We start from the raw sequence: 27104 nt of genomic DNA, 5'->3' as shown, positions 1-27104 counted from the left end.
ATAGCTGACAGGAATAATGGGAGGAATGGCTGGATTATCATTGCTGGGCTGCCTGGATGCCTTCCCTGCCTCCTGCAGCTCTGCTCCCTATGGAGCAGCACTCTGTGCGCCCTCAGTGCTTTCTCAGTGCCCCTGGGCCACTGATTTTATCCCTGATCCCACTGCAAGGGCCTTCACACTTTATGGAAGGTGAAGTGGGGAAGGATGGATCCTGAGCCCGAGCTCTGTGGCTGCAGGACACCCGATTCCCTTGGGATCACCCTTCCCACGGGGCAGAGGAACACAGCCCCTTCCCACCATCCTGACACGAGCCTGGCCCAGCAGCTCCAGTACAAAACCCCTGCCCGGGGCCCAGGGGCTGCTCCTGCTGATTTCAGAGCACTTTGATGATCCTGACTGTCCATATGAGTGAGTCCCTGGGAGTAGCAGCTCAAAGACATAAAAGGAGACTTCCAGCAGCACGGAAAGGCACGGGGTGATTCTGGTTTGAGCCGGGATCCATCCCAGCAGGGCAGCCTGGGGAAGTCGCTTGATGTTTCTCTGGTTTAGTTCCTGTCCTTAGCACATGCTTTTAAGGGGAGGAGTGTAGAGAAACCCACAGTCATTAATGATTTACTCCCGCCAACACGTGAAATCTAAGGATTCTAGAAATCCAACCTCTTCTTACCAAAATGCTTTCCCAAACCCCTCTGCCAATACCCGAATGGCTGCCTGCTGTCCTGACTGCTGTGCTCCATTTACGAAAAAAAAACCAAAACAGGGTCAGGTTAAGCATCAGGGCTAAGCTTCTATTTAAAGAAAAGGCAGGAGAAGCAAGCTCTGGATTCTTTAGCACAAAAAGAAGCTGGACAGACACATCCGAGGCCCAGGCCGCAAGCTCTGCTGTGCTTGATGTAATTACTAGATGCCACAGCAGGAGGAAGGAGGCAATTACTAATAGGGGAGAAAAGCCTGTTAAGAAGCACTGGCTAAGCTCACACAAAACTAATAAGAGCCTAAGCCTTGGAAATGCTTCTGGGTTTGCAGGTAGAGCCTTTCCTCAGCCCCTCTCGGTGCTGTGGGATGAAAAGCCTCAGCACAGCAGCCGAGGAGTTCCATGGCTGCCCCGTGCCGGAGCCGTGCTCCAGTTTCTCCAGCTTTCTAACTACAGGCAGGGTCTCTGGAGACCCCTCTGTGCTTCCAGCTGGGCAACGCTGACACAAAAACTCACTGCCACGTGGGAGGAGGGCAAAATGGAGTATCTGGAGTTGGGGAACCAGCTCAGTCACCTGGCAGTGACCCAGGAGGGCCCAGGGCAGTGCCTGAGCTCAGGGGCGGCCGCTGCAGCCACAGGAAGGGAAGTGCTTTTAGTGCTTTTCTCAACACCTACTGATGACTCCATAGACAATTCCTGCTTCTTTCCAGTGCTTCCTGACAAAGCATGGCAAGCTGATCCCCTCTGGTCATGGCCACTGGTACTGGGAGGCACCTGCAGGGAAAGGCAGCCTCGAATGGAAGATGCCTGCTCCCGGAGCCCCTGAAACAATCCAGGCATGGGGCTTGGCTGCTACAAAAGAGTTGTCCTGACAATTAATTAATTGCCTGGGCAGCTCCAGAAACCCTGCCCCCTCAGCCCTGCTTGCACCCTGGTTCCTCCAATCTCTGTTGGAGCTGGTCCCAGTCACTCCCTGCAGAGCCCCACTGCACCTCAGGCCTCTCAGGTTCCGGCTGTGGCTCTTTGGGCACCTCCCAGGGACCATCACCTGCCAGCACATGGCTTTTCCAAAGACACAAGAAGAAAGCAGCGCTGTTCCTGCAGCATGGAGTGGGCTCGGCACCACCCTGGATCACATCCTTGCTTTTACAAGGCTCCCAAAAGGATCTGGGCAGGCTCACAGGCCGAGCAGCTGCAGTCCAGAGCAGCTCTGCCTGTCCTCAGAAGCACTTCCCATTCCAAGAGGAGATAAGCTAATGCAGCCTCCGCAGTGAAGCAGCCTCATGATGCTTTTTGTTCTTGTACTTTTATCCGCCCAGGAAATCTCTGCTCAGAGCCAGCATGTTCAAACAGATCCTTAAAAAAACCCCTCAGTGATAACGGGGCATTTCCCCCCCTGACTATGGCATGGAAAATGGGGGAGGATATGGGGGAGGGAGGACTGTGATATAAAAGAGAAAGAAAAAAAAAAATTTTCCTATTGTCCTGGAATGCTTTTCCACATACTGACTCCATATGGAGCAAATAGCAGGGGATATTTCTGTCCCCAGACTGGCCAGAACTAATACACGTTACTGAACAGTCCTACTTCAACAACACAGCCTTCAGGACCTCCTGTTCTGCTTCATTAGTACTTGCTGGCCTCTGGAAAAAATTATCCAGAACCCTTAATTATCCAGAAGCAGGCACGCCACGAACAGACTTCCAACATATTCCTTATTTACTGGTTAGCAATTCCAGTGCTTTACCGGATGCTCTAATAGGAGGAAAAAAGCCAAGTGGAGCTTGCCAGAGCCCCAGCAGAGCTGGAGGAAGGAGATCTAGTGACTTCCATGTGTCTGCTGTCAAAAGGAAACAGGAGGTGAGAGCAGGAGCACAGGTACAGGAGCAGGAAGAGAAGGACTGGTAACACTCACTTGTGCTGCCTTATCTGCTGTATTGAGAACCTCTTGGCTGGGTCATATTCAAGCATCCCTGAAAAGAAGGAAAAAAGTCCAGGTGTGATCACAGACACTCTCAGCTGAGTCAAAGCCAGGAAGCACAGAGCTCTGCCCTTCCCTCCCTCTCCCTCCCCAGCAGCCATGCTGTGTCCAGTCCTGGCAGCTCCAGGCAGGATTTGCTCCATTGGCCACAGGAAATTCAGCATAAAATCCCAATCCCACTGCTGACCCGACCCAGTCTGTTCCTCAGCTTCCCACCTGCAAAGCAGGTACAGCCCTGCCCTCCCTCCCAGAGCAGGGACTGAGGCTTGTCCAGCCCTCGATCACAGCTCCAAGAAAGTCTCCAGGCAAAGAACATCAAGACTTTGCATTTTAGAGATAATTCCATTGAACCTCCTCCATGGAAGAGCCAAAGCCTCAGGCACAGCATATGTCCAGTTGCTCAGTGTCCCAGATACTCTGGTCTAGTGGAATTCTATTGTGAGGTGCAGCCAGGGAGAGCCAACAAAAAAATCGTCCTGCTGCCCATCCCTGTGCCCTGGCCAGGACTCGGATTTCTGGGATCATCTGCTGAAGTAGCTGGGGTGGGTGGTGAGCAGAGTGGGCAGAGGAAAAGCAGCTCATCCCTATTCTCTCTGGGAGAGAGGGAGGTGGATTCCTTAAACAGCCTCCTGGGATGCCCACTCTGCTCCACTGCCTTTCAGAAGCTTCACAGCTCAAGAGAAGGGAAGGAGCAAATTTTGCCTTATTCCTCAGAAATGAGCCCATGGAACCCTGGGAGTCTCATCCAGCAGCATCCAAGATATTCTCCAATGAAGGTTCCAGGAATATATTCACCTAATGAACATTAACAAAGCCTCATGGCTGAACACTACAAGGAGTTTTGCTTTTACTGGATGATCCCCTGTTACTCCTGAAGTGCCTGCACTGCCAAGTCTTGCACAGGTTGCATGAAGAGTGAGGGTTTGGAGATGGGTGGGAACAGGAGGAGCCAATCTCCAGCAACCAGAAAAGTCTGGGAAGCAGCACTCACTGTCAAACAGGAATTCAGAAAGTCAGGGCAGGAGCAAATGGTGCAGAGTGCTGGGGAGAGCCAGGACATGGACACATTGAGAACAAGGGGGTGGGACATACATCTGGGTGGACACTTGGGAAGGGAGGGCTGGAAAGACACATCCTAGCTCAAGCAGGAAGCTGCAAGGGCCTTGCAGGTGAGATCCTGCAATCCAAAGGTCACAGAAGAGATAAATCAGCACACCACATGTGATAACAAAAGCTGCTCCAGAACATCTTCGTGTCAGTCCGTTTGTATCACATCAGATCAGGATATGGGCAAAGAGCAGGGATAGGACAGTACAGCAGGGAAGGACTGAAGTGATTTTCCCCCCAGAACCCAAAATACACTTTGCCCTGGCAATTCGGGAAGGTTTATCCATGCTGGTGACAGCATTAAGAGCTTTATGGCAGATGGGATCACTACTGACCTATATGACATCACAGGAATTAGGTTAAAGCAATCCAGGAAGAGCTCTCTGGGTCACAGGTCAGGTGCATCCCAGGCCCCTGGCTCAGGAACTCAGGGCACTGGAGTCCTCAGAGCCCAATTCCTCAGAGTTTTGGATTGTCTGGACTGGGTTTTGAAGGTCTCTGAGGATGGAAACTCTACAACCCTCCCCATTGCAACCTGTTCTGAGCATAACCCTGGCAGCAAAGGAGTTTTCTCACATTCAGATGGAATTTCTCCTCACCTTACAGAAAAAGAAATAAGTTCAGAGGGGAAAAAAAAAAATCCCACACCTAATTAAAGAACCTATTAATAAGATGATCAGACAGTTTCACAGCTGAGCTGCCCAAATTGAGTTGGCTTTTTTTTTTTTTTTTTAAGAAATAGGGCTGCGAAGAGCTATCACATGAAGTTTAGGGGACAAGAACAAGTTGGGTTCTCTTATTAATGTCGTCAGAAACAGGAAAGTCAGGACACCACCCACTCCCCCCACTGATTTATTTAAAGACCACACTTCAAGGTGTTTTTGAAATTTAAGGCATTTACCAGATGAAACTGGTACAAGCAGGAGAGGAAGTTTAAGGTAAATGATTAAAAGAGGCCCAAGAGCAGTAGTCACAAACAGCCACGGCACAGGGAACTGTTGCTCTCAAGCCATTAAAAAGGCAGAAGGAAAATAATCGAGCAAAAGGAATTTTTAGTTCAATGAAAAACGACCGCATTTGGGGCAACGTTTGAAAGAAAACGGAAAGTGTCCTCACTGAAAATGTACATTCATACATTCAGCTCTGAGTCACTCGTGGCAGCTCCGTGGCTCAAGTCGTGCACTGAAGAGAGTCTTCAGCAAGACAAAACATCATGTTCTATTCACCAGGCAAGTCATCCCGGAGCGTCTGCCCGCAGGAGCCGCCACTCGCGGCCATTTAGGGTAAAGACTTCCCTGGAGTTTATCTGTGAGCAGGGATGGGACAGGCTGTGCCAGGGAATGCTTTGGGAGGCCCAACTCCAACCTCTGCTCCCCAGTATTCCCGGAGGATTCACTGTGCCCATACAGGGGTGTCACAGAATCACCAAGTCCGACCTGTGGCTGATCCCCAACTCAGAGCAGAGCACTGAGTGTCACATCCGGGTGTTCCTTGGAGACCTCCAGGTCTCCAAACCTCCCTGGGCAGCCCCTTCCAGTGCCTGACAACCCTTTCCATGAGGAAATTATTCCTAAAATACAAAGACCTCTCATCGAGGATGTATCAGACATTAAATTGATAAGAACAGACACCACACGGTTGTGCCCAGACAGGGGTATCCTGTCCTCTGCAGCACATCAACAGTTTCAAAACCCTTTCAAATCACATCAAGTGACGACCCAGAAACTGGAGATCATGGATCTGCCCTGAGCTCCTGACAGCCCTCAGCCCACACACTCAGTGATCCTGGACAGGCACAGAGCCGTGTCCCAGGGCAGAACTCCTGGAGTTCAGAACACAGGACAGTCACAAGTGTGGGACTGGAGAGGCAGGAAGAAATCCAACAGCAAGGTTAATGAACTCAACCTGGATTCCACTTCAGTCTCCAACTTGGATTAACATTTAACAACCACTGTAAAAGCAGTGTGAGGCCAATCTGCAAACGAGGCAGGACCTTCTCCCCCTCCCTGCACTCAGCCGGGTGTTCTGGCCACAAACTCCCTCTGCAGGCAAATCCTGAGCCTGTGATCCAGGACAGGCCTCTGGATGGGCACAGACAGCCCTGGGGACCCCCTGCCACAGCAGAATTAAAGCATTCCCCTGTCACCAAGACACATCCTCTCACTGTCCCAAGGAAAGGTCATGGAAGTGAGAAAACAAACTGCTGAGGATCCAACTACCAAGTCCCAGGTCACAGGGCCTGGAAATCAATTCAGATGCTGATTAATGCAGAGCTGCAGCCTCAGAGCTTCCTCTTCCAGTAAAAGTCTATTAGACCAGGAGGAGGAAAGCTGACCTTGTGCATTTTTCTGGTCCAGAAGCAAAGTGCACAGGAGTTGATAAGCCACAGGCAGATGCTGCCAGAAGAACCTTAAGGCTATTTATAAACTCTTCCACTCTGACACATCTCTCCTGACTGCACACACAAAACAGCACCAGCCCTTCTTCTTTCCATCCCTGAAGAATATAAATAAAGCTTCATCCCTGATTAGGGAGACAAAAAGAGGAGCAGCATCCCAACTAATCTGGAGGATATACTGTCATGCCAAATACCACTGAAGCTGTAAGTCCTCTAAACTCTGCTCTTCTGGAAAAGGGGAACAAAGATAAAAACAAGCTTAAGGGGAAGAAAAAGTAAAGACGCACTACAAAAGTAGTCAACAGAAGAACAAAAAAACCTTACAAAGTGTTTGTGTTTGCTTCACAGCCCGGCTGTGGGGCCTGTGGTCAGCACAGCCCTGGCAGACAGAGGAAATGAGCACTTTGCTGCATGAATTCTGCCTCACTCAAACCCAGACCAGGCGCTCACAGCCCTGTGAGGGCTTTTAGAGCCTTTCAAAGCAACACAAAGATGAGACAAAACCGCCAGAGCGACAGAGCTGAGCTGGGGGTGTCTGTGCCACTCACACAGACACAGCCATTGACAGTATCTGATCCACAGGCGATGGATTCAGCTCCAGCCCGCTGCAGGGGGAGCGGGCACCGACCAGGAAATGCAGATGTTCTGGAGGAAAAGCAGGAACTAAATAAAGCATCCAGGTTTGTCACCATAGCTACGTGGTACCACCGCTGCACAGCTCAGCCTTGGGCCTCAGCAGATGCTGGGGAGCTGCTCAGGCCTCCAGAGTGGGCAGAACCCACCCCAAAATTCATCCACCTTGGGGCCACGGGGCAGTCTGACCACTGGAAAACGTGTGTCACACCAAGCAAGGGGACTATCAGAAGGTTTTGCCAGATTTTACAAGGTAGCAGCTTGTACACAGCAAGATGAGGGGTGGGAGACTGTGCTCAGGTGGGAGAGAGGACAGGAAGAAGGATCCTTAGGGCTTCCCACTGCCCTGAAAGAAAGGGGTACAGCCACCTCCTCCCAGACAAGCTCCTCTCCCCACCAAACCCACTCGACTCCCACCTCTGTGGTGCACAAGCACAGAAGGGATGCAGACAGACTGACAGCAGTGAGGATGCAAGAGGAGACTCAGGCTGTAAGAGATGGACAAAGGGCACCAGAGTCAAGGCTCATCCATGTCAAATCAGGCAGAGGGAAGAGCAGGAAATTCTGGCTCCAGATCTCACACAGGGGTGGGAAGAGAACTAGGAGGGCAGTTATTGTGCTAATGAAGCACAAGATTTTAAGCTGTCAATATCCTCAGCACAGCAAAAGAGGAAACTGCCACGCTCCTTTTCCCTGGGGGAAGCACTAAGTGCAGCTGCGAGGCTGATCACAAACCTCCAAGGAGTTCTGCTGGATGCTTTAGGAGAGCTGCTGCCGGACCACCAGGATTGCGGGATTTGCTCCATTTGGGCAATTCCCAGCTCATTAAAAGGCCACGTTTGGAGTCAGCAGTCACGAGCCAAACGCCACACAGAGCTCAGGCCATTGTTTCCTGGGGCTGGCAGGTACAACGTGAAGCACATCAGGCCACGAGCAGCCGCCGTGTCGGGCTCAGCTGAGCACCCGGATCCCGGCTGTGCCGAGCGCCATTGGAAGCGCTGCCTTATGTAACGCCTTCGGAAAGCTGCTAAAGCTGGCTAATGCTTTTGGAAACACATGGAAATAACTGATTTCATCATTGGCATGGGGCCAGGGAAGCTAAAATAGCCTCCAAGGGGGGCTGTGGGGGTCTGGCAGCTCCTTGATGCTGAGGGGCCGGGGGAGCCCCGGCGGCGGCAGCGGAAGAGCTCGGACTGACAGCACCACCTGCCGCCGGCACGGCCGGCACCGAGCCAGGAGCTGGGGCCCTGCACCGAGCCCAGAGCTGTGTCCCTGCACCGAGCCAGGAGCTGGGGCCCTGCACCGAGCCTGGAGCTGTGTCCCTGCACCGAGCCCGGAGCCAGAGCCCTGCACCAAGCCCAGAGCTGTGTCCCCACACCAGAAATCCTGTGATTCTGTGTCCCAACACTGAGCCAGGAAGCCCTGTCCCCACATCGAGCCCGTGTTCCTGCACCAAGCCAGGAGCTGTGTCCCTGCACCAGGAGCCTGGATCCTGCAGAGGTGACACACTGCCAGCAGGGAGGCACTCAGTGCCCCCCAGCCCTCACCAACCCCACAAAGCACAAGGACCAGGAAAACCAATGTGAAACAAGACAAACATCCCACATTTGGGGGCTGATTCCTCACAAAGAGCTGAAGAGAAAGAAGAGGATAAGCCTGTGCTGAGGGCTGGGGAGCATGGCTGCACCCAGCTGTTCTGCTGCCAAGGAGGCACTGGGAATGCTGGTGAGGCTCTCCCAAGGGCTGGAATCACATCCCAGCTCCTGCCAAAGGGGCTCACCAGGCACAGCACAGCTGCTGCCCTGCCTGGCCACTCAGCTTCCATAGGTAGAGACTGTTCAGCACTAAACCTCAAACTGCTGCAATAAGTGATGGGAATTAAAAAAAACAAAAATCCCCATAACTTTCTCTCCAGGAAGTGCCACTCATGGTCCTATCCCAGCTTTGCTCCAATATCCTGCAGGTATGGATCTGGGGGGAAGGAGACAAATGGGACTGAGACAAGTAAGTCCAGAGCAGAGGTTGATGAGGAGGGACAGGAGACCCCGAGGATTCAGTGTGTCACATTAGGGAAAGCCTGGACACAGCATCTGAGTGCTCTCACTGTTCAAACCTGCATCAATGCTACAATGCCATTTTAAATTTAACCTCTTGTGGGCTTTGTCTTTAGATGTAAAAGCTTCTCAGAGCACAAGAAACAATGCGAGAACCAACTCTATAAAGTAGTGGCTGTGAGCTGTGCAGGGGTTAGTGGATCTCAGGAAAATACCAGTGCTGAAGATCTGCCAGAGTCTTGTAAGGCTGTAAGTATAACCTCCCTGTCTAACAGGATCCCATATCCCCACAGGACACTTAGAAGGAAGCTCTGGCACTGTGCAAGCTGAGCAGTTGTTTCAACTATAAATGTTACCCTTTTAGAACCAGGTGGGAAGACTCACCTCTCAGTAAGTCTGAGAGTGGAGGACCACAATCCTCTGGAATTGTGTAGTCGCCTTTCCCAATGTTTTCAAATAATTTATAGATATTATCCCCTTCAAAAGGGTAGAGACCCGTTGTGATGTTGTATCTGTGGAGGCAGAAGGAGAAGTGGGATGAGAGGCAGCACACAGGTACTCAGTTCTTACCTGACTACATAAGCCAAAAGCAGCCAAGAGGAAACCAAAAGAGGAATATTTGGCAGTATGTGGAAAGCCTCTTTAAGCTTAGCCTGCCTTCATCACAGCTTTTCATTCACAGGGGTCAAAAACCACCAGGACATCTCCCTGACAGTCTGGGACAGCAAAAACTTAAATACTGGAGATACTTGTGGTTTCTGTTACTGCCCTGGCTGTGCCTCTGGGTGCTAAGCAACAGCTGCAGAGTCACTCATGGAGAGCAAAGATCCCCTTGGGCAGAATTACAGGTACTTTGGGGAGCATAAACCCACCCACAGGAGCAAGCAGCATCCCCCTCTCTGCTCCCCCCACCACACAAGAGCAGTGATGGCAGAGCTGGGCCAGGTCTGAGCTATGTGGGGGCATCATTAGTTACTAAGTTTCTGGGGGCTCCTGGGCACTCACAGCGTCACCCCCGCGGACCAGATGTCAACTTTAAAGCCTGAAAAGGTGTCAAGGCCATTGGCAATTTCTGGGGGCTGGAATGCTGGCGACCCTTGGCTCGTCCTGCACGTGTCGTCCTCTGCAAATGGATGCAATGCCTGCAGCAGGAAAGACCAAACAGTGTCAGGCTTCCAAGGAAAACAAACTGTGTCTGTTGGAAAAGTTCCACCTGGGAAACAAAAGAGGAAAACTCCTCTACTGAACACGTACAGCTGATGAGATCCTGTCACCACAGCAGCCACACGCCGCAGCGACAAGTCTTGCACCTCTCCTACCTAAGACAGTCTCCACATAAAAAGAAGGATAAGGTTATGTAGCTTTATCCCCATTTCCCCCCACTTCTGGGCTTGTCCAAGATTGACATCTTCTTTCTCTGTCCTTCCTGAGTGGAGGTTTCATGCTGTTATCAAAAGAAGTGCTTTGCCAATTGCAATAAATATTCAGTCACTCAGAGCTCTCTGCAAGTGCAACAGAACAAAAGCCTAAATGCACAATAAATCAATGACACCACAGAGGTGACCTCAATCTAGAATGCCCCATTCTGACTTTGCTGTGCTTCTCACATACCTCTGCTACGCCTAAATCGGATATTTTTAGTGTCCCATTGGTTGTTAGCAGGAGGTTCCCCGGTTTTATATCCTTGTGGACAATCCCTTGGCTGTGCAAGTATTCTAAGCCATCTATAAGCTGACAAAAGTACCTGCAGAGAGAGGCAGAGGGGAAAAAAATCAAACACTTTTAGCCAGCAGAAAGGAGCATTTTGCTGTGGTCAGAGACTCTGGGCCATCACCATAAACCAGACGCAGCCTGGCAGTTATGCAGGCAAGTGTTTCATCTCATAATACCCAGAAGTAATACTAATGTATTGGGCTGTCTGTAATCTCAGAGACCCCTTAAAATAAAATGAAAATATGACCATAAAATTATGTAGTTGCCACAGATTTTCTGCTCTGCCCCAATTTGATCCTTTTGATCCATTTGACAATGTTTCTGTATCTATTCCCAGAATTCTCAGGTTTCTTTCCTTGCAGAGTGAAAGGGACTCCAGCTTATCCCAGCTAACTACCCCAGCTACCAGATCATGCTGCATATTGCCAATCCCTAATCCATCCCAAGGCCTTTAAAGTCTTTTCTGATGCTGAACTGTGGCTTGACCTCCATTTAGGCAGGAGATTCCCCCCTCACACCCTTTGGCACAGCAGGAGCACAGGGACTGGGGGGGCTGTTGGGCATCTCAGGAAGTAAAACAAAAGTAACAGAAAAATCAATAGAAAGATGGTTTTCCTCCCAGAATCTAAGGGCAATCCCTGCTGCCACTTGGAGAGCTTTTCACTTTTTTGCACGGGTGTAAAATATGAAATTATTGCACAAAGCCAGGTTTGCTTTCAAACGCAGCCTGAGCAGAGCAGAATGTGCTCTCCATTCGAGAGAACACAGTGGGGACAGGAACAGAACTTACCCGTGAGCCTGAAACACTGGAAACCTCTTCTCTGGGACACTGTCCAGCATTTCCTGCATCCCACACACACAGTACTCCATCACCATATACGTGAAGGCAGAGTTAAGGAAGCTCCAGGGTTAACACTCCTCAGTGTTAAACACTCCTCAGATGGGCAGCAGCCCCATCCCAGAGGGAATGGCTGCACTCCCCAGGTACTGAGGGCCGTTCCTCCAGCTCCCACAGGACAGGAAAGCACCTACAGGGAAATCCTTCTGCTAAATGAGCAGCTGCAGCTCTGTGACCAGACCTGGAACAGGACGGGAATTCCACAGAAAACAAGCTGGGGATCTCACAGGCATGACAGAGAACAGGGAAACACCCTGAAGTGGGCACAGAAAGTTGGGAACTCCCTGGCAGAAGAGCTGTAGCACATTCCCCCAGTGCCCCGGGTGTTCCGCACCTGATGTGACAGCGAGCTCCCACCACCTTCCCCAAAGTTGGTTATTCCTCATTCCCTGTCCCAAACAACCCAGTTGTGTGCTCAATGGAACAGCTGCTGCTTACCCCCAGCCCCACAGGAGTGTTCCAGTAGCAGGAGACAGGATCCCTGGAGAGCTGGGAAGCTTTTTTGAAAACCACATGGATAAAAACAGTTACAACAGAATGCCAAGAGCTGGTGGCACTTTGCAGCATTTGTTCCCTTGCAGCACATTCCAGTTTTTATCTCTGTAAGCTTTAATGTTGAGGCCAAAAAAATGGGAACCAGACTGCCTGATGCTGTAATTGCCTGTTTCCTCCTCTCCCTGGGCTTTTGAAGACAAAGCATGGCTTGGAGTGCCCTGGGAGAACAGACCCTGGGACATCCAGGAGTGTCCTGACAGAGCAGAGGCTGCCAGGGCTCCCCAGAAACCCTGAACACTCCTTTGGTTACTAATTATTCCTGGCAGGTGCCTTCTTAACCTAAGCCCAAAATAAGTTACTTTTGCTCCAGGAAGCCACCTGAGGCAGGAGGGAGACTCCTGCCCTGTGTGGGATCTGGGTTGAAGACTGTCCTTCCCCTTTCCAGTGTGTTCCATCTAGCAGCTCCAAACACTGAAAACTCATTAAATTCCTGCTCCACTCCCCATGAGCTGCTCTTCAGAGAGACCCTAAAATACTCTAAATATACCCGAAACAAGATTTTTTGATGGGCACAAAGACACTCAGTAAATCAATAAAAGCAAGAACAGAAGAAAGAGCTCCCAAAATTAATTTCTACCCTTTCTTACTCTGGAAGAAATCTGTGAACTACTCGTATCACAGTGATGTGGAGACATCAACTCTCCCACTGTCAGGAAAATAACAGTGACAGCAGATAATCCAGACCAGCTCCCGGGGAGCAAACAGGCTCAAGGACAGCCTGGCTGGGTGTCATTAATGGCCAGGCTGCTCCTCAGCCCTCCCTGGTCACTGATCCACTTCAGGTTGATCAATCAGATTAGAGAACAGACTTCCAGGCTGGAGCAGATCTATTACAGGTGCCCCAAGCTCTCAGTTCTCCCCCTCAAGGGGTTCTGCTCCCACACTCAGCTGTACACACTGGTAACAGGATCCCTGGGATGCTGCTCATGGAACTGGGCTCATTTTCTGCCTGGATGAGCTCTCCATTCACCACCAGCTCTGCACTCCCAGCCACAGCAGGCCAGCAAAGAGCCCTTAAATACTAAAAGTCGTTGATCTTTTTAATCCAGTCACCACAGCTTTTCCTTTCCCACAGAAAATCACTGAAGGCTTTGATTAGGTGAGTTGCTCAAACACTGTCTTAACCTGAAGGGAGCCTACAAGAAAGATGGAGAGGGATTTTTTACAAGAGCATGGAGTGACAGGACAAGGGGGAATTGCTTCACACTGACAGAGAGGGGCGTTAGATGGGATATTAGGAAGAAAATCTTCCCTGTGAGGGTGGGGAGGCCCTGGCACAGGGTGCCCAGAAAAGCTGTGGCTGCCCCATCCCTGGAAGTGCCCAAGGTCAGGCTGGACAGGGCTTGGAACACCCTGGGATAGTGGAAGGTGTCCGTGCCCATGGCAGGAGGTGGAATGGGATGGGCTTTGATGTCTTTCCAAAGCCATTCTGTGACTCTGTGACAAACAGCTCAAGCCTGCAGTGCACTTCCACCAGCAACAGAACACTCAGGTGGGAACAGAATCCCTCCTTCCACAGCCCAAATTTCCAATCCCACAATGCTTGGTCTGGAAATGAGGATTTCTTTTTATCACCAAGAAAGAAGTTGACATCCCTCCCCTAAACCTCAACTCTGCTTTCACCTGGCAATCCTTCCTGCAAGGAACAAACACAGCCCTGTGCACGACTAAGGGCCCTGCCCCCAGGGCAGCCTCAGGGAGACAGTCCCTTTTCCGCTGGATCCGTTCCCAAACCTCTTCCCCATGTGGCTGCTCAAGGTCTGCTCTGTCACAGCCCAGGACATACAGCACAGGAGCTGGGGAAGGGTTTGAACAAGATCAGGGATGAATTCCTGCTCCCACTTCCAGCAAAATTCTCCCAGTTATTGCCAGAATCAGCACAAGAAGGAACAAACTTCGTGAGAGTGCAGGAGCAGATAAAGATAAAAATAACAAAATCAACTCATCCTTGCAAGGGAAAAGCACTGAAAACCAACTCTGTGGACCAGCACTGCTCAGAAAGTCCAGCAAGGAGCATCCTTGGAGAGATCTCATCTCCCAGTGATGGTTTTGGGTTGTCATCACCTGGTACCGACACACGATGTCTCTCTTGGGCTCCTTTTCCCCACACTGCCTCCTCCCTTCTCCCTAATTAAACGGGATCTCTCTATCAGTAATTGACTCGCAGTTCCCCCCCCTCTGTCGAGGCCACTGCACAAGCAGAAGTTGTCACACTGCTTTATCCTAATGATCTGGTGGCAGAGTGTTTGATCTAATTAACGCACACAATTAAATTACTCCTTTTCTGGAGTACTGTAATAAGAAGACAGTAGTTAGAAAACACTGTCAAAAATAAAAGCACCCATTTATAACACTGTGCTACAAGGGACCAGCTCCAGCAACTTCCACCCTGGTTGAAGGCAAAGTGCTCTCAGTGTGGCAGAGTCACAGAAAATCCAGCAAAGGGAGGATAAAATTGCCTTGATCAGTGTCTGTGTGAATTTGTGTTTGTGTGGAAAGTCTCCCAGGCGGGCAGGATGGTTAACAGCAGTGAAAGCAATTTAGTTGCAAAAATTTAAGCTTAAGAAACATCCAAAAGGGCCTTCCCAAAAGGCAGAACTACAGCAGGGAACAGTGGGAATTCAAACCTGATCAACAGCCCTGTGCAAAAGGATATATTTTCTGCTTCTCCTCATTGTACAACACATCTACCAGCTGGATGACGTTTTTGTGCCGTAATCGCCGCAGGAGCTGGATTTCCCTGCAGGAAGAGACAAGGAAAAAGTTATGTTTAAAAAGCTTATTCCCAACTCCATTTCTTCCAAAATTTCACCCAAACTTAACTTGGCTGAACAGCTCAGAGACCTGAACTGAATCCTGTGTTTGTGGGGAATAAATAACGTAAAACAGTGAGGAGCCACCTTCCCTTGGCTCGGGGAACAGCCCCTTGAATGTCACTTTCTGTCAGCTGTTGTGATCTTTGTCTCCAGGGATTTTATACCTGCCCCAAATCACGGTTTAGTCTCTTTTGCATTAAACTCAGCCTGCAAAATCCCACTGGATGCCAGCTGTAGAGAAACAGGCAGAGCAGGACAGTCAGGTCAGGGTGGTTGTGTTGGTGCCTGGCAGTGCAGGTCCTGCTTTTCACTTTGTTCTGCTGCTGCTGCTCCATCCTGGGCTGTGCTGAGCTCCCAAATTCTCCTTCCCAACTCCCTTCCCGAGCCATTTGGCAAGTGCTTTAGGCAGCGTGGTCACACTTCATCAGCTCAGCCTCTGGGAAGCAGCACTACAAGGAATTCTGAGCACAGCTTGGGAAGTGAGAGCCCCTGCCCAAAGCCAGCTCAGAGCCCCTCATGGGCACAATTAGCAGCTCCAGTAAGAAGCTGGGGCCAGCACAAAGGCTGAGCAACAACCAGGAGCTGCTCCTTAGAAAGGCTTCTCTGATGCAGGAGTGCAAGGAGAATCCCTACTGATCTTTTAAGGACGCCTGAGCAGCGTGAATTATTTCACTACCAAAGTTTAGGCCAGAGACTCCTCCTTTCTCAGCTCTGGATTTAGAAGTAGCCATCAAGAGCTGAGCAGAGACCCGGGATACCACGGCAAAGCTCCCAAGTGTTCTGCGGACATGGCAGACAGGTCTAATTATAGGAATGACCAAAGGGCTGAAGTGGATTAAATTAGCACGGGAACTGCAGCCAGTGTCAGTGTGGGGCTGAGGAGATCCTGCAGCATGGAGGGAGAGGGCCAAGGGCTCCAACCAGGGCTGCCAGAGGGGAGCAAAGACACTCACACACAACTGCTTTTAACGTTGGGAACACATTTAAAATCCTGATCCCAACAGCTCACTCCCTGTAATACAGCTCGGAAGCACAAACACTAATTCCTCCCACCTTCAACGGACCAATAAATATCTCATATTTCTGTAACAATTTCCCCCCCCCAGGAGGACTTTGCGAACCAATCCAAAATGCCGGGGCAGTGCCCCCACCCCTGGGGCAGAGGCCAAGCAGCCCTTTTCCCAGAGGAAAGATTACTTCTATTTTTAGCCCCTCTTTTGCTCTGGAATGCCTGAGGAGCAGGGACAGCCAGCCCAGTCACCTCTGATCCCGTTTCACTTTGCAAACCCCTCGAGTAGGGGAACACAGGTCTCACCTCCTTAGAACAGGCCTAAATTTGTTTTTTTTTCTTCCAAAATTAACACCAAAGCCCCACCCCAGCCCACTGCAAATGTGTGACCAGACAGAGTGCCCGAGGGCAGGGCCTGCTTCCAAGTACAACCCCCTTGGAGGAAGACAAGGAGTGGAAAGACCTTCTAACTTGAGCTGTCAGCTCCATTAAGCTCATCCTGGCGGATTAAGACTTATCCCCTGCAAGGTACCTGCTCTGGCAAATAACAGGGGGTGTTGTTGCTCAGAACTGTAAATAGCAAAGCTGCCTCCTTGTTCCATGTGCCACACCATTTTGGAAGATGCCAAAGGCAGCCTGGAAAGCAGACGTTCCTTCATGAACATCCTCCACCGTGAGATCCAGTGTTCTTCCTACAGCTTGTTCCCAGTCATTCCTGCCTAAACAAAACCCAGCAACACAGCCAAAGGATTCGATCCCTTCCTTCGGTTCACAAGGCTCTTCCCACAACATCCTGAAAGCTTAGGAAGTGCAGTTCCAGCTCCGGGACCGTGTGAGCCCAAGGGCTGCAAGTGCCAGGAAGATCTCGGTGTTGCTTTTTCTCTTTCCTAGTCCCAAGGGTCCATCCACATTCTGCTCCTGCAGGGATGTCTGGCATTGCAAGCTCTAGATCCATCACAACCTGTGATTACAGCTCCCAGCATTTCACCTCTCAACCCAGGCATACATCCAGCTCAGCAGAGGAAGTCCTTGAGCCACACGGCTCCATAGGGAATGCGTGTCTGGGGAGGAGGGATCAGCCTGTTCCCACCTGAGTCCACACCTCCAGGGCTTCCAGCAAGTCCTTCCCCAGCAGAGATGTCCCTGTTTGGAAGTTCCAGTTTGGGACATGCAGATCCCAGGAACAAACTGTCACGGCACAGCCCCATGACCCAAGTTAACCCTCCGAGGAATTCCAAGGAGCACAAATTCCAACCTGAGCAATTGCCGAGGTGGTAAGTACAGCACAGGGCACTTGGGATCCCACAGAGCCCCAAACACTTAATTAACGTGTGAGGCTATTAGCACACGGCTTTATTAAACCTCTGCTGCTGCAGCCACAGGCTGCCAGGTTTTCCTGCCTCTTTTTGGCAATCCCACTAAACTCCTTTTTTTTGCAGGGATGAGTTCCAGCAGCATCTGCCTGACTGAGCCACCTCCACCTGCTCTACAGAGAAATGAAGATTCTCCCAATGGATTTAAGGAAACTCTGTCTTACAAGTTTAAGGCCTCAACATCTTCTCCAAGACTCAAGAGAGCCCTTCAGGGCTCATTTTCCTGGGCCAGAAGTGGAGTATTTTGGGGTAGAGAAAAATCATTCAATTTGATCGAAGTCCCAAACACATTTTAGTTGTAATTTCTGGGTCTCCAGAACACCAGGACACAGGGCTGGGGCAGGGGTGAGGCTGTAGCCTGGGATATCAGCAACAAGTGACCCAAGGATGGCATTAACATCCTATTTCCAGCCCCACATGTCCAGGTGCCCAAGGCCCAGCTCAGATTGTATGATCCTCCACAGCTCATTACTGCACTCTCATTACTCCCCTGTGTGTTAGTGCTCATGGAATCACCCGAGGGCCACAGTCTAGGAACTATTTTCCAGGGAATTCCTTGGATGACATGCTATCAGCACAGCTGAAGCAGCACTGAGGTGCCCTGTGAGGGGGCAGAGGCACGAGCCCACCACAGTAACTCAATCACCTCTGCCCAACAACCCAAGCCTCACGTGCAGCTTTTCCCTGGGTGGTAGGAAACACTGGAAACCACTTCAGTGATCAGATTCCAAGAGAGAAAGCAGAACCTGACAGTGTGATCCAGCCCACAACCTGATTTCCTGCAGTTCTGTGACACAGGACCAGTTTCTGGATATAAACTCCTCGAAGCTGCTCCGACACAGCTGCCCAAAGTGAGATTCCAGGGCAGTCTGGCCATGTTGACGTTAAAACACTGATGTCAGTGTCCTGTCCAGCACCACCTGGAGACCCCATAGAACTTTGTTCCTCCCACACTGACCACTCAAACATCTGGGTTTGGTCACATATCTCCACACTCAGAGCAGACACAGCTTTCACTCCCTGTCGCAGCAGTGCTGAAGAGTTCTGATAAGCTCAGAGTGCCACGGGCCCAGGGGACCACAAAATACAACAGTTTGCCTTAAAATTCCCCAGTGAAGCAGCAGATAAAGCACATGGATGGGTGGGCAGAGAGGAAAGGACGAGGGGACAGAAATAGGAACTTGAACTAAAGTAAACCCTGGGTACAAGACAAGACCTAAAATCTGTCTCAGTGTTTTGGAGCAGGAGGGGCTGAGCTAGGAAACGTCCACAGAAAACCTATCTTAGCAACTCCCTTAACGACCCATCTGATACTCTCAGCCCCACTCTGGGCACGAATAAAACTTCCACAGAGTTCACCCCAGGACACAGGAGCATTCCCATGGCTCTGAGAGCAGGGAACTCTCCTGATGTGGGCAAGCTCTTTTTATCTAATTTACATTAAAGGTTTCCCTAAGGAGGAAACTATCTCCACGTTCCCCAGTGGCAGCTCTGGATGTGCCCGTGGAGGGACCCAGGGACGGGGCACCCCAGCCTCTACCAGAAAAACAAGAAACATTTTATTACACATTAACCAAGTTTGCTGGATCCTGAACCTGAGCCAGGAAGGGAAGGGAGAGACAGGGAGGTCCCAGCCTTGGGATGTGACTGTTCCACTGCCAAGGCTGTCAAGAAAGGTTGGAAGGCAAAGTGAGAAAGCTCCCTGACAGCAGTGCTGGGACAGGATGTGATATATCCCACAGCTAAACTGGGAAATCAAACTGAGGGACAGACACGGGACCCTGCAGGTCAGGGCTCACCACAAGAGTCTCCTCGACCTCTCAGAGTTCTCCCTCCCAGCCCAGATAAACCCTCATGGGTTGTTTGGGCTGCAGAGGCTCCTGCATGGCTGATAAGCAGTTCCTGGCAGGGCTGGGACGCAGCTGCTGCGAGGTCCCGGGAAGGGAAAGTTCCCACACCAGCCCCACAGATCCAGCCCCACATCTGGCTTCTCCTAGGGTTCACTTCCATGAGGTCCTTGTGCCCTGAGTAACCAGGTGTGTCAGAGGCACAGACAGACGACAACCCTTGGCCCCATTTTACAGCCACAGAAATCAGCTGGGGAGAGCCTTGAGTTACCTCCCAAGCACCTCAGAAATGAAACCAAGGAAAAAACCCGAAAACTTCCTGTGCCCATTGAGTGCCCCCTGTACATTGGATCCCATCCCAGGCACCTTCCACACGGGTGGGAGCAGGAATTGCCACCCCAGAGAGCTCCAGGGCCTTTGGAACACACCTGGGCAGGTACAGGAATAACCCTGACTGTGACGACCTGGGTGCATTTGTGTCCCCCCACCTTTCCCAGCCAGCAGCACCTGGGGAAGGTGAGACCTTACAGAGGGATTGCTTTAGGAAACACCATTTTATCCATTAAACAACACCAAAGTGGTGTATTCCAGACTGTCCTGGCCCTCGGGAACCTGTCCCTTCCCTGTGCCCAGCCTCACCCGGAGCACTGGCGGCTGTTCAGAGGTAAGAGATTCCTAAATGCCTGTGGATTAGGAAGAACTTCCACAGCAGAACCACGCTGTCAGCTAAAACAACACAGGAGCTCAGCTGGAAAACAAGGACCAAGTTCACCCCCTCAGCTCCCAGAGCTCTTTACTCACTTTTTCACATTGGCCTCCCCGTTGGGGATCCGGCGCAGCTTCTTCTTTTTCAGGATCTTCACAGCTCTCCTGCACAGGGTCTCTGAGTCCAGCATCTCCTTGACTTTGCCGTAGGAGCCCTCTCCCAGCAGGTCTCCCATGAGGTACTTGCCGATGAGCTTGGCCCGTTTGCGCCGGGGCTGGTAAATGACCTCGGTGGAGTCGATGCGGTGGATGAACGTGTCCATCCCCACCGACATCAGCTCGCTCTCCGCAAACATTCCCAGCTGCTGGGGCTCCTGCAGATCCATCCTGGATTAAGTTCCTTAACCTGTTTTTTCCTTAAGCGCTCAGGGCTTTAATCCTGTTCGTTAGTTTCCAACGCTCCCTTTTACTCCTTCTTGGAAAAAAAATATCCAGAAGATTGTACAAACATGAATAATAATAATAAAAAAAAAAAAAAAAACAACCAAAAAAGAAGGGAAAAAAAAAAAAAAGAAAACCAAACCTAAGAGTTGCTTCCAGGTCAGTTGGATGCCAAAAGATCCCGGCCTGGCTCCAGAGTGTCTTTGAAAAAGAACATAAATCTGTGACGGGACACACTCAGTTTGGGACTCACTTTGCCTCCGACCCGGTCCCGGCTGCCGGGGGCTCTTCCCAGTCAACTGGCCTTGACTGGGCCCAGTTTGATCCTGCAGTGTTAGGTCATCTCCGGGCCGTCAGGCCACCCCGTGGAACCAGAGCAGCTCCCAGTCCCTCTCGTGACTTTCCATCCCTAGGAGCTCATGATTCCCAGCCGGGGTGGGAAGGTGTGCTCCCGCCGCCCTCCCGGGAGCACGGGGCGGAGGGGAGGGGTTCAGCCGTTGGGGAGCTGGAACCAAGTTTCCTTGAAGGAGTTTTCCGAAACAATTCTCGCGTCTTCGCTTTCGCCTACAAAAGTTTGAGGCCTTCGGTGCCTACCGAGAGCTCCCGGGGGCATCCTTCATCCACCGGGATTCCGCCTGGCACATGATGTGTCACCACCTCTGCTCCGGGTGTCAGCGGTGCAGGACAACACAACCCACCCCGGCCCCGCCGACCCCGGGGGGGGTCAGGGGGACTCTCTCTGCCCGGTGCCCCAACACCCGGGTCCTCCCGGGGGGGTCGGGGGACCTTCTGCCCGGTGCCCGGCCCCTCACCGAGTGGGGTCAGGGATGCCCACCTGGCCCGGGCGGTCCCTCCCGCACCTCCCACAGGTGTCACCGGGGCAGGGAGGACACAGCGGGGGAGCAGGGAGGGCTGACAGGGGACAGGACACTTTTAGTGCGACAAAATCAGCGCCGGAGCCGGAATGGGACGGACTCCCAGTGGGGGGGTTCGGTGACCTCCGGGCCCTTCCCGGCCCGGGCCGGGTCCTTCCCCGCAGGCAGCTCCGGCCGCTCCCACCGGCCCGAACGGTGAACTAGGGGAGGGGGGGTGGGCGGCCGAGTCCCCCCTCCCCGCCGCCGGGCGGGGAAACCGGGCCGGGCCCCGGCGCCGCGCTCCGCCCCTCCGCACCGCCGCCTCCCGCGTACCCCCGAGCTCAAGGGCCGCCTCTCGGCCGCTGCCCCCCGGCGTTGTCCCGGCCCCGGTCCCGCTCCCTGTCCCGGTCGCACCGCCCCGTTACCGCCCGCCCCGCCGCGCGCGCGCCGCCGCCGCCGCTGCCGCCATCTTGTCCCCGCCCGCCCCCGCCGTTCCGTCCCCCCCCACTCCGCGCCTCGCGCCGCCCCGGCGCGCTTTCCCATTGGCCGCGCTGCCGGCCCCGGCCCCGAGCGCTCGAGCGCTGATTGGCTGCGGCGGTACCACGTCGGGTTCCGGTTGGTTCGTTACGAGCAACCCGCCCACCCACTCCGGCCGGGGGCAGTGCAATATGATAGGTTAAGTGAGCTGTCAGTTGTCTTCAGAGGCGGGGTTTGAGGTGAGATGCAGATGTGATAGGTCGTAGGGTATGTCCGTCGCCAGGAAGGGCGGGGCTTGCGGCGGTAACGCGCTTCGATAGGCTGCGAGAGCTGTCCGTCACCGCTCGGAGGCGGGGCGGTGGAGGTGAAGGGCGGAGGGCAAAGGGCACGCGGGTGTCATGGAGACGAGGCCCGGCCCGGAGCCGGCCCTGCCCCGCCGCCCTCGCGGTCCGTCCGCCGTGCTTGGGCCGCGCTGCAGCAGCTTCGGGGTTGGGGCGAACCCGCTCCCCCCCGCGGTGTCCTCCAGCCCGCGCGGTTCCCCTCGGCTCCGGCTGCGCCTCATCCCCTCCTGCCCAGCGTGGCCGTGTAAGTCCAGCCAAGCAGCTGCGAGGGCATCGCCAAAATAACGGGGGCATCCCCAACATAACGGCGCCCGGCTCCTGCACCCCGGGCAGACCCCGATGCAGCCCGAGGGAACGGGCTCCTCTCGGTGCCGCCTGCCCCTCACGGAGACCTGCGGGGATCCTCCGCTGGCTCGTACGGGCTGGGCTGCACAACGCTGCTCCCCCCGCAGCAGGGGCGCTACGAGGCTCTCCTCCCGGTTTCACCGGACACCGGAGCCCCCTGCCCAGCCCGGGAGGCTGCGGTACGACAGCTCCAGCCTGTGCCGTGCCTGCTCCCGCCGGGAACACCGGGAACCGGTGCCGGCACATCGGGTTTGTGCAGTGCCAGCTCAGGGGAACCACGATGTCCCTGCAGCCGCCTCCAGCCCCGCTGTGCCAGAGGGTCGAAGCCTTGGGCAAAGGGACGGAGCCGGACTCGGCTGGGATTGCAACGTGGAGCACCAGCTCCGAGAGCTGAGCAGTTATTTTGAGGCAGGGCAGGACAAATCCACATGTTCTGCCTTTCCACGAGAGCTGCTGGCACTGCACGGATCCCAAAGCACAGGTGGGAGAGCCGTGAGCCCGTTTTTGGGGGCCTGAGCAGGGTCAGAGCTCCCTGGGTCCCCAAAGCATCAGAGCACAGCGATGCTCCAGGGCTGGTTTGTTCAAGGAATTTGAGCCTGTGAAGGGTCGGGAGGAGGTTCCAAGGGCTCTGAAGAGGGGGTGTAGAGGAAGGGGCTGCCCTGCCGAGCCCTCCACTCCTGCTAGCACCGCCTTTCCCTCCCTCAATGGCTTCTGTCATGACAGCGCCTGGCTGGTGATTTACTCCAGTCTTGGCACTGAGTCCAAAGTGCTGGAACGCATCCCCCAAATTCTGGTAAGTGCTGTGCATCCCCTTCCCGAGGTGTTCCCAGCAGTGGGAGGGCAGGATCGGCTGGAGGAGCTCCTGGCACTCCACACTCTGCTGCCTGCCCTGTTCCCTCTCCCACCAGGGTGGCAGGACAACAATCCCCCCCAAAGGTAAAATCCTGCTCGACCGTCCAGGAATGGGCCACTGGAGCGGGGCAAGCCAAGGACTCACATGGGGTGTCCCCAGGAACCCCCGAGCACCCCAGCCCTGTCCCCCATGGGGGCTGTGGGTGCATCAGGCAAAGCCAGAGGCTCTTGGGCTTTCCTGAGCGTGTGCACCAGCACCATCCCCTCCAGTGGGGAGAGCACAAGCTGGGGGGAACCAGCTGAGACCTGCCAAGCTCGTAGCACATGGGGCACTGCAGGAGCACAGCCCCCGCTCTCCCCTCACCCTCCACAGCCCCTCAACCTGGCTGAGGGAGCACAGAAGGGTCTATCTGGACATGGGATGGTTCTGTGGGACCCTGGCGCCCCAGCCAGGTCCCAGCCTTGGTCCCAGCCCCAGCCCAGCACTGCCAGGACCCTGCACGGGGCAGGGTCTGTCCCCTGGCTGCCTCTTCCCGCAGCTCTGGGGGCAGAGGGCCAGCTGGCGGCAGGGCTCTGCACCTCTCACCCCACGGAAAGTCAGGGGATTTCCAGGCTCTGGGAAAAAAAACAGGAACTGGCAGTGGGCGACAGCGGCCAGGCGCACCCCGATGTGGAGCTGCTCTGCAGCAGAGTCCACGGGACCAGGGCCCCAAAACTCCCATCTTTGTCCCCATTTCCTGAGGCTGTCTCACAGGGACCAGCTGCCTGGGAAGGACTATTCCTGGAGAAGCCAGGCTGTTTTCCAGGGACACTGCTCCTGTATGGGGACAAACAGACAAGGACACAATTCAGCCACGTCCCCACGCCTCCCACCAGTGCAGGCACAGGGCAGCCCCAGTGCTCCCAGAGCAGCATCAGTTCTGCTTCATCCCTGCCTTGGGGTTTCCTGTGTGAGTTGGGATCCCAGCTGGGATGGGAAGGAGATCCTGGTAAGGGAAATCCAGGTTTGGTGGTTCTGGGAGGAGGCTGGTTCAGCGCTGGATGGATCCCTGTGTGTTCTCCCACTTTATTTATTTATTTGTATTTGTGTAACACCAAATAAAGAGATGGGGGGGAGGATTTAGAAGAAGGATCCATGTAAGAAGGATATGTTGCAAAGTGTGACAGGATTGCCTTGATTAATTACTGTGTGCAAATGAATGAAGCCTGGGAGCGGCAGGATTAGGAGGGAAAGAAAGGGACTGAGCCCCACACAGCTGTCTCAAACCTTCCTGGTTCCCCCTTTGCCTCTGGCACGAACCCAGTATTCCCAAGGACCCATTGTTAACATGGTTCCCATTTGCCAGCACTTCCCTTCTTGGGAATAAATCAGTTCCCTCCTGCTGCTGCTGTCCTGGGGTAAAACCAGACCCATCTGGGAGGCTTTTCTGTGACCCCTGGGGATTTTGTTCCTACCCTGGGACTGCAAAGATTCATGAATCCAGTGCAAGCAAGGGGAAATTAAAAATATTAAAAGGCCCGGTGTGGGAAAAACGGGTGAGGAGCCCGGGGTGGTCATTCTTCAGCCCTGTGATCATTTAATTCCTACAGCAAGGACTCGCGGCATGGCAGTGGGTAGAATCCTTGGAAGCTGCTCAGGGTTTGAGTGTTTCCAGCTCTCCTGGGTCCTCTGTGGGTTGAGCTGCTGCCCTGGTCCTGCAGGGAGGCAAAGTGAGGAATTTCCTATCCTTTTGTGAGGAAAAGGACTAGACTGACTCCGCTCGGCCTGCGGCTGTGCGCAGCCAAGGCTGCTGCAGGACTTTGTTTTCCCTCCCATTTCCACCCCATCCCGGGACGGATGGATCCATGTGGGACACGAGGCGAGTGCTCCGGATCCGCACTGGTCCAAAGGCTGCGGGAAGGGACCGTGCCGGCACCCACGCGAGCCCCCGGGCCCGGTGTGGGCCAGGACCCGCCGCTCTGGGGGCGAAGGGCCGGGCGGGGGAGCCGCGGCCCCGGGCTCCCTCTGCGCCGGGGGTTCCTTCGGCCGCGGGCCTCTGCCGCTCTCCGGGGCCACTTCCCGGCGCCGCGGGGCTCGCTGCCCGTTCACCACCCGGGGCCGCCACGGAGACCGGGTTCCGAGCCCTGCCTCTCCTGCTGCCCGGTTCCCCTGGGGCCCGTTCTCGCGCTGCCCCCGTTGCCCCCGTTGCCCCCGTTCCCCGCTGCCCACTCCCGGTTTTCTCCCGCTCGCCACCGCCCCTTTCCCCGGAAGTTCTGCGGCTTTCCCAACATGGCGGACCCGGAAGCGGCGCCAGGCGGCGGCGGCCGGGCGGGAGCCTGAGCCCCGGAGCCCCCGGGACCCCCGGCGCCCCCCGCGAGCCCCGGACACAGGTAAGGGCCGCCCGCTCGCTTCCCCCCCCCGGGGCCCGCGGGTTCTTTTTCCCCCCAGCCCGGTCCCTCTGTGGGCGGGGGCCGCAGGCCCGCTCGAGACGGGCTGGGGGCTTCGGTGGGGACGCGGCCCCCGGCCGGGCCTGTCCCGGGAGCGGTCGGTCGGTGCCGCGGGGAGTCCGGGGGCTGCGGGGCGCGGGCCGGGCCCGGAGCAGCCTGTGGAGGCGGCAGCGCCGGCCCCGCTCCCCCCGCGCTTTGGCCGCCCGTGTCTCCCACGCGTGTCCGTCCCGTGAGTGGAGCGGGGCCGGGGGCGCTCGACGGAGACCGCTCGGGGCTGTGCCGGCACCGGCAGCGCGTGTCTGCATCGGAGAGAGCCGGAGATGCTGCGGAGCCTCTGTGACCCCGATCCCAGCAAAGCCCAGACCCCTCCAACCCTGTCCGAGCCGGGTCCGGAGAGGGAATTGCCCCGGCACGGCCGGGGTGGCCACAGCCAGCGAACCTTCGTGTTTCTGGTTCTCTCTTCAGCTGCTTTTCCACGGAGCGCTGTAAAAACTGCACAGCAATCACAGAATCGTGGAATGGTTTGGGTTGGAAGGACCTCAAAGCTCATTCAGTTCCACCCCCTGCCATGGGCACGGACACTTTCCACTATCCCAGGTTGCTCCAAGCCCCGTCTAACCTGGCCTTGGGCACTTCCAGGGATGGGGCAGCCACAGCTTCTCTGGGCACCCTGTGCCAGAGCCTCACCACCACTCTCACAGGGAAGGATTTCCTAATATCTAATCCAAACTTCCTCTTTGTCGGTGTGGAGCCATGAATCCATCATGCACCGAGCTCCTGCTGTGGTGCAGCCCGTACTGGCCCAATTCAGAGCCTCTGCAATAGGGAACCAGTGCTGTCAGACCATTAACTGGGCTGGTACCGGAGGCTTCACCTTATTAAATACTAGTGCCAGGTCTAAAACTCCTCAGACTAACCCTAAATTCCAGTGTGAGAACTGTGGCTCCCCTTTAGCAGGCTCGATTTACAGTGAAAATGAGATGGGCTGGGTAGGGCAGGTCGTGCAGGTTCAGCACTGGCGTCCCAAAGCTGGGATCCAAACCCCCAGAGGGTTTTCTGGTCCTTGTACTGGCCCTGGGGTGAGTCCGGAGGGCAGGAGGCTGTCGGCTGTGCCTCCTGAGGCTGTTACTGCTGCACATCACGGAGTGTTGAGCTCGTCCTGAGCTATGCAGGAACGGCTGAACCAAGAGCAGCTGGTGGTGGGAGCGTTTAAGTGAAAAATGATGTGCTGATACTGTTGCTGTGGGGTTGGGAGGGCTGCATGTCCCGTTCAGCACTGCCAGGTTTTGCAGAGCTCCATAAGCTGCCAGCTGGAGCCTTTGGAAGCCTGAGCTCTGTTATCTCTGCCACTGGCTCTTTACTTGATGGGGGTCTGTTTGTTGGATGTTTACACCCTCATTTTCCTAAAATAAGCCTGTACCTGTCTCATTCAAATGTTGCCGGGAGGTCTCTGCACAGGAGAAAACCACGCTGTGACCTGTCACCATGAGATTCTGGATCCTTCAGGAAAGCCTTCCAGGCCTAATTGGGAGGTTTATACTCTCCTGAGACATTTTTCTGTTTAAAACTTAAAACTCCGAAGT

At 54.1% G+C, this 27104-nt stretch overlaps 2 protein-coding genes across 4 annotated transcripts in view; one reads left to right on the top strand and one right to left on the bottom strand.

Annotated features, from left to right (window-relative positions):
- STK11 (serine/threonine kinase 11) overlaps nucleotides 1-21363 on the bottom strand; it is a 32496-nt gene extending 11133 nt beyond the window's left edge. The window contains exons 1-8 of one of the 2 annotated variants that reach the window (XM_019293200.2): nucleotides 20368-21363; nucleotides 19881-20259; nucleotides 14691-14774; nucleotides 11372-11461; nucleotides 10480-10612; nucleotides 9874-10010; nucleotides 9253-9380; nucleotides 2611-2668 (exon numbers count right to left, since the gene is read on the bottom strand). In XM_019293200.2, coding sequence (XP_019148745.1) covers nucleotides 2611-2668; nucleotides 9253-9380; nucleotides 9874-10010; nucleotides 10480-10612; nucleotides 11372-11461; nucleotides 14691-14774; nucleotides 19881-20170 — 920 coding nt within the window. In that variant the 5' untranslated portion in view covers nucleotides 20171-20259; nucleotides 20368-21363. The remainder of the gene's footprint in view (nucleotides 1-2610; nucleotides 2669-9252; nucleotides 9381-9873; nucleotides 10011-10479; nucleotides 10613-11371; nucleotides 11462-14690; nucleotides 14775-19880; nucleotides 20260-20367) is intronic. The other variant, XM_010411586.3, reaches the window with a different exon arrangement.
- Nucleotides 21364-21983: 620 nt separating this feature from the next.
- Nucleotides 21984-27104, top strand: part of SBNO2 (strawberry notch homolog 2) — a 50575-nt gene continuing 45454 nt past the window's right edge. The window contains exon 1 of one of the 2 annotated variants that reach the window (XM_039566447.1): nucleotides 21984-22141. The gene's annotated coding sequence lies outside the window, so the exon portion shown is untranslated. Of the gene's footprint in view, nucleotides 22142-25409; nucleotides 25465-27104 lie in introns of those variants that run through there. The other variant, XM_039566446.1, reaches the window with a different exon arrangement.

Source organism: Corvus cornix, chromosome 28 (genome assembly GCF_000738735.6).
Source record: "Corvus cornix cornix isolate S_Up_H32 chromosome 28, ASM73873v5, whole genome shotgun sequence".
In the NCBI taxonomy this organism is placed as follows: Eukaryota; Metazoa; Chordata; class Aves; order Passeriformes; family Corvidae; genus Corvus; species Corvus cornix.
This window is presented reverse-complemented; position numbering and strand designations above follow the sequence as displayed.